Genomic DNA, 7,227 nt, shown 5'->3' with positions numbered 1-7,227 from the left:
TTTATTAAATTATTATATACTATTGTTAAAGTATTACATATACAGCTTACTAGATATAACATGCAATGATACATATAAAATCTATAATCATGTTTATAAAGATTATTTCTGGTTTTGCTAGTCTTATTGCATTTCCCTTCTGCACTAGTTATTAAGACTGCTATCTATGATGCCTTAAAGCCAAAACCAGTAGTATATTGATATAAAGGCAAAAACTGCAAATATTGGTGGAAACAGCTGGTAGCAAATTCACAGGGCAGAATGTTTAGCTCCAACACCGGGAAACAAAAAATCAACAGTCACACAATCAAGAGTTTAATATTCAGTGGCACCACGTAGTGATGTCACTCAGCTGAGCGATGTAATTCCAGAAATCAGGAGGCAGCTTTAGAGCCACTTAAGCAAGAGCATGTCCTCCCCTCCTCTGAGCAAACCAGGGTCACATGGAACAGCTGAGAAATCCCCGCCTGCTCAGGCAGCAGCAGCCTGGGTGAAGCAGGGCACGCCAAGCTCCTGATTTCTGTCTCTGGTCAAAGATTCCCACAGATTACGTGGATGTGACTGGCTGCTTGGGTGAACTTCAGCCTATTTCATGATTAAAGGAAAGCTATTTTTTCAAACACTGAACCTTTTTCAAAGGCTGGAAACATTAAGGTACAGGGAGAAAAGAAACTCACAATTGGGAAATCTTAACTGGGACTTTGAAGTTGTAATACAGATGCTACTATTTAACCTTGAGGGGAAAAAAACCCAGAAACCCATATTATAGGATTGAACTAAGTTTTGATCTCCTTTGAGATCTTAGAACAAAGCAAAACTAAGAATTCTCTGTGAGTTAAAAGCTAGCATTAGTACATCTTCTCTTTTACATTGACTTATCATTATTTGCATTACAGCATGAAAGTATTTATACGTAATTTCTCTACTTGTCTTTTCCATTAATTTACTAGAGTTTAGTAATGGTACCAAAACATTTTATTCTTAGCTCAAAGGCAACCTGCCAGCAGGAATTGTTGGCATGCTGGGACTGACCCCATTGAAAGCTGTTGCAGCAAAGTACCTCAGATGGATGTGTTAGAGGTCCTGCGGTACCAAAGGCATAGCACAAGGCACACCAACACATATAGAAACAGGATGGAAATGATGCACCAGCTTACTCAGGTGTAATAAAAAAGGGGTAAGTTTGCAATGAAAATATCAGTGCTCATGTGGAATAACTGACTAGACTTGTATGCCTAAGTAAGTTTAGGAGGTAATTACCAAATCCAAAGTGAGACATTTATACAACTTTCAAAGTATGAATGTCAAGAAAACTCTCACACAACCCCTTCAGAGCTTTGCCATTCGTAAGTAGAGCATCACCATTTACCAAAGCTCCATAAGCCCTTCCAAGTTCTGGCATTGCCTATAGGTCCGGCATAGCATCTTAGTTATGCCGGGAACCTTGGTGTTCCTGCCCCAAGCCTGCTCCAGATGTCAAAAGGCATCACTAAATCCCTAGGACAAACCTGACAAGCATCCTGGCAAACCCTGGAAGTACTCTAGGTGTTAGAAAACAGAAGATGCATTTCAATTGAAATACCCATTTTCTTACTGTTTAAATCACTTATAAATATAAAACAGGTTTTCAAATGTTTTAAAGAAAAGTCTTGTGCAAGTAAAAGAGCTTTTTTCTGTATGAAGAAGCTCCTGCTACAACCTAAAGAACCTTTGTGTTCTATGTCCTAATCAAAAAACAAATCTTCAGAAATTTCGTTGCATGTGTAAGCAACACCGGGCATCACTGTAGTCTTGTATTTGAAAATATGCATCTTCCTAAGAGCATTAAGCTTCACACTATGCCAGTTTGGACCACAACATGAGATACTCACTCCAGCACAGAATACACCAACATTATTTTGTATTTGTCAGAAACTAGGTTGCACATTATAAAATTAAAATTGTGGAAGAAACTAAGTACTGGAGAGCTGGTACTCCAGCTAAGTACTCCACACCTTTGTTTCATGATTCATCCAAAGGATGTCATTAAGAGTGCACAGTTTCGTAGTCCCATATAGCAAAATAGCAAAGGAGTGCTAGACAAGTGTTTCAGTAATCTCACCTATGTCTGGATCTAAATAATAGCAAGATAAAATAATAACCACAAATAGAGAACACAAACACAAAATAGTCCATGTTTTATTGCAGTAAAGAAATTATACCAAATCTTAGAAGAAACAGGATTTATATATAGTGTCTGGCCATAAAAAACTGCATGTACAGCTCAAGAAAATAACGTATTACAAAAGGTGACTTTTTGAAAAAAACAAAACACTTTTAAAATGTTGTCTCTCTTGAAAATTCAGAATTTATTTTCATGCTTATGTTTTCTACAAAGAATGAAGTAATCCAAACTAACCCTATTCTGGAGGATAATGAAGCACATATTAGAACGTTCAAACACCTGCAGAATCAGGCAGCAGTTAAGGCTGACAGTCTCAATTGCTGTTTTAGATGTGGTTGTATCAATTCTGCCAAGAACTACTTATCTGCTTTGTAGAATGTTGCACTCTTGTAAAGCTCCGACAAAAGGCAGTCTATGCTGACTTGCATAACCATCTGTCCAACTTTTTTGCAAATCATCGCCTTATTGCAGTGTCTTGGGTAAAGACGGCTGTTTAAGTTGAGCTGTTTCCTGGATGTTTCCAAGAGCATATGTCTAACAACCATATATACACTACTTCTGTTGCTACATCTCTGATTTCTTGTCTAAGCTAAGCATACTTGATTAACATCAGCGGACTTGATCCCATAAGATAGTAACAATCTACATCTTGTGTAAGTTTACAGACTCTGTAAAAGGCTGAGTGAACTCACATGATCCCTTTTTCAAAGTTACAGATTTTCATATTAGATGGCACCTGCCTCTTGTCACACAGGTGCAAACTGTCTTAAACACAGTTTTATCCCCTGAAGTTCCTAATCCATTTAAGCATTTTTGATCTAAGACACAAAATGTTTTGAACAAGTCCAAACTAAAACATATCTACTCACTTCTGACAGTCTTTTTACTGAAAACCAAAACTTTTAAAATTTATTCTTTGGTCAGAGACTGTTAATACTTTTTCGAAACGCTGTGTTGATATGTCACCTAGGACAGCAGATCTGATCTAAGAATCTAAAATCTAAATCTGAGAATTTGAGAAACAGGGGGGCTGGTCAATCCTGTTCCATAGGGAAAAAGTCTACCCAGCTGCAGCCACTGCTGGGAAAGGCTCATGTGGAAGTATCTAGAAAACAAAACAGATGAAGGAATGGGGCCTGGAGAAGGAAATAAAGGCCCTGAGGCTTCTGGATGTAACTGGAATATTTCTTGCAGACAGAATGACGATGGGAGACAGCAAAGGTCAGCTCACCTGCCCTGGACTGGGCTGACCACTTGACTTGGTGAGGAAAGCTGGAGCTGTTCTAAAATGGCAGAGGGACTCTCTGGCCATTAGGACTGTGTTCCATGGAAATGCAAGTAAGTCAGTGTTATAGCCATGTGTGGATAAAGGGCTCAATTATCTTTTTATCAGCAAAAGGTGTGATGGTGAATTAAAAAATAAATTAGTCTTAGAACTGTGAAATTACATTAGTCTATTTGTACACACTAGCAGCACTTATTTCAGTATGTGCCTCCACAACACAGATACCCCGAAAAACTTTCTTCTGACTTTAAGAAGGATCATTCACATTCATAAGGAGTCAGAACGTCCTGCTGGCCTTTTAGCAGCATGCTTTTAGCTGAAAATTCCATAACCAATCCAGCTGCTCTTTCCCACTGAGGTAAAAGCAAGTGTAACATTCTGTCCATTTGCACTGACATGAAACAACCTGACTCAAGTGGCTCTTCACAAGGCATTACCATCACCTAACCTTACTGCTATGAAGATTAAAAAGGAGATTAATCTTATTTTTCAAATAGTTCAGTATAAATTAAAAAGCGTGGAAAAAATCACAGAGTGAGAAACTGCAGTCTTTTAGACAATTCTGTATGAACCACTCTAAAGTATGATTTTATTTCATGGAAAACCAACCAAAATAAACTCTTACAGGTCTTTCTAATTAGACATAGTCTTGAAAACTATCATATTCCTAGCAAGAAAACCAAGTGCCATTTTATAATTTAACAAAACTGGCTTGTCCTCTACTTACATGCAAGCACAATATTAGAAATAATTTCATAAATACTTTTAAAACTCTTTCCAATGAAAGAAAATTTCTGGTTTGAGACACTGCTTCCATGCAAAAATAAGTAATCTCTAATATGAAATCAATTCTCTCATCCCCCAAAATCTAGATCAGAAATTTCTTTATTCAGCTCACCCCATATTTGTAGCTCAGTTCATCGTCCTAGCAAAAAAGTTGGTAACTTCAAATTGACTGGCAAAGCTGCAATTAATGGGTCCAGTGACTGATTGGCATGTACTGGACCTCTGTGAATTGCAAATTATTTATTTCAAGTTGAATTTCATTTTTATAAAAGACAATCTTGAATACATAACTTAGAATTTGTATATAAAATACTCTGTATTTCTTTTAACTTCAGATTTGAAGTTACCGAACATCTAATTTAACCCCTGTGGAGTCTGGAGGGAAAAGTCATTGCTTCACTGATTTGTAGTTTTGGAGAGAGGAAAAAAAAGGAAAATGCCAAAAATTACAATTAGCATGCAGGATGAGAGAGTCATGGAAATGGAAACAAAAATATTAATCAGCACTGGAAGTAGGAGAGTTTAACAGCATGTTTGAATTCAGAATTATCTACAGCAGACTCCAAAAGCTTGTATAATAATTGTAAAACTCATCCTCTCTCTCAAACTTTTCTTCATCTTTGTAATAAGGCATGGATTCAGTAGTTACTCTACAAGTAGATTCTCCTCTACATGGTGTTCACCAGACTACAGGGTGCAGCCTAGTTGTACACAACCTCAAATTCAATGAAGATCTATATTTAACAGTAGGACAGAAATTAACTCTTTTTGTGAAAAATCATTCTGTTCAGTATGTTTTCTTAAATTTAGATGGACCACATTGTATCTATGATTTCTCAAAAGAAGAGTGAGAGGTAATGGCACAAAACAGGATTTGTTTTGAAAAAGAAGACAAAATATTCTAGATGTGCACTCAAGATCTACAGATCTCCATAAACCTTCCTTCACTGTCAGGACAGTAAAATATTCTGTCATCAGATGTTACAAGACTATTTGGAAAAAGAGTAAATAGCTTTCTTTTTTTCTTTGGGTTTCCCTCCATGACTGATGCAAATCCAAGCCCAGGAAAATTTAACTGCTGCTTGGCTTGTATCTGTTGCTGAGGGAAAAAATACAAAAAAGAACTGTTAAAAGAAGAATACTAAGTTGCAGGAAACTTTAATTAACAAAGATAAGAAGTGAAAAGACTATAAATATTTGTAAGTTAATTCCCTGTCTCAAACTATTTTTGCACAGATGTAGCTCCCAGACTGCTAAGACTCAGACCTTTTCAGCCTGGCATTACACAAACACCAAGTGTTGCACAAACACTCACACCACACACTAACAGCACAAGAATTTGTACCAATTTTCCTGGATTTATTTGTCCATCTGAGAATAAATGAATAATTTATAAATAGAAAAAGCAGTATCATAATTCAAGCTTCAGCATAAATAAGTATGGAAACACATTTTTATATACTAAACACTTGTTGACTAATAAACAACATTATTGTACAACTGCTTTCTGTTCCTAGCATGGATAATTACTGAAGTGTAAGAACCACAGGCAAGTAGATGCAACAAAGCATGTTGGTTTAGGCTTTTCGTTCAGAATTCTTTCAGTGTCTTCTTTTTAATTCTGATGAAGCATCAATTTTGAAAATGTGAAAATCAGGTTGTCAGCTCAAATAAGGAAAAATATGTTTCATTTACATATGTGCACTTATTCCCATACTTCAAATTAAGCAGAAGAACAGTGTAAGAACTTTGACAAGTTTCTTTTTCTTATACACAGTCTTATCTTGAATGTGAACTCTGTTTCACTGGACTCTCCTGCTTTGAACAAAAATTGTCCCAATATGCAGAATCCTCAGGTGCGACTGGAATACCAGATGCAACTAAATCTTCAAAAGTCAATACTGTAAATTGTGGTTGGTTAGGCTCCATGGACTGTACCTAAAGAAAACACGTATTAGCATAACATGAATTGATAAATATCAATTTTCTTCCTGTAAAATTCTCTGTCCTGTTTAAACTGCGTATTTCTTACTGAAGAAGAAAGAAAACATTCTACATTTGAGACTGATGTCAATTCCCCTACTTTAGGCTATGCAGTAACTATTAGAAGCATGTAACAGGCCACACAGAAAAATAGAGTTTTTCCTTGAAACACAGTTCACAAAACTGATGGAACAAGGGCTATACAATGCTCCAAGTGGGACAGAATGAGTGTTTAAGTCCAGCAAAAAAGAAAAAACCACCATCAAATGAACTGTACTTCATTCTCCAGCAGATATGATTATTTGAGACAATTGTGTGAGAACAGAGGTGTGCCTATTCGTACTCTTTTCAATACCAGTAGTCACTGAGGTTTTGCATGCTTCTCTCAGACTTCAAATGCTACTTAAAAACTAGTGGTCACAATCAACCAGCAATTCCCCACGTTAAATCCACATTAAATGCAGACTGAGATATTAAGAAATGACAGTGTCATGGTCTCCATGTTAGTTTCAGCACTCCAAGAAAAAAATCACATTTCAAAGAAAAAAAAGATTTGGTTTGTTTTTAGGGTGGTTTTTTTTTTTGTTTTTTTTGAGGACACTACTGTGCAGCCTGCTGTATGCCATCTCCAAATGTAATTGTTTCCAGACAGGAGGGCATATAGTACAGCTTGCATGAATTAAACATAAATATAGCTGATTCTTCTAGATGCGCATTTGCTTGAGTGACATATTCTTAGTGTTTAGTATTTCATAAAATTCAGTAGGGCTCCTCTGCAGTGGTGTTCCTTGGAACATCAGACAAACTGAGTCATTTTCGATGAGCCGGTCTTTATGGCAATACAACCCTCTGGTGTATCAGCCACTCCTCCCAGTTCGTTGTCACCAGCAAACCTGCTGAGGGTGCACTGCACCATCATCCAGTTCATTAATGAAGATGTTACACAGGACTGGACCCAGTATTGATCCCTGGGGTACATCACCAGTAACTGGCCTCCAACCAGACTCTG

General features: G+C 36.9%; 1 protein-coding gene across 2 annotated transcripts in view; it reads right to left on the bottom strand.

The window, feature by feature from the left end:
- Positions 1 to 2,158: 2,158 nt before the first annotated feature.
- AASDHPPT (aminoadipate-semialdehyde dehydrogenase-phosphopantetheinyl transferase) overlaps positions 2,159 to 7,227 on the bottom strand; it is a 31,339-nt gene continuing 26,270 nt past the window's right edge. The window contains exon 6 of one of the 2 annotated variants that reach the window (XM_010400578.4): positions 2,159 to 6,173. In XM_010400578.4, the coding sequence (XP_010398880.1) occupies positions 6,015 to 6,173 (159 nt within the window). In that variant the 3' untranslated portion in view covers positions 2,159 to 6,014. The remainder of the gene's footprint in view (positions 6,174 to 7,227) is intronic. The other variant, XM_039564262.1, reaches the window with a different exon arrangement.

This window comes from Corvus cornix, chromosome 1, assembly GCF_000738735.6.
Source record: "Corvus cornix cornix isolate S_Up_H32 chromosome 1, ASM73873v5, whole genome shotgun sequence".
NCBI lineage: Eukaryota > Metazoa > Chordata > Aves > Passeriformes > Corvidae > Corvus > Corvus cornix.
Note: the sequence above shows the minus strand (reverse complement) of the source record. Positions and strands in the feature narration are given on the sequence as shown.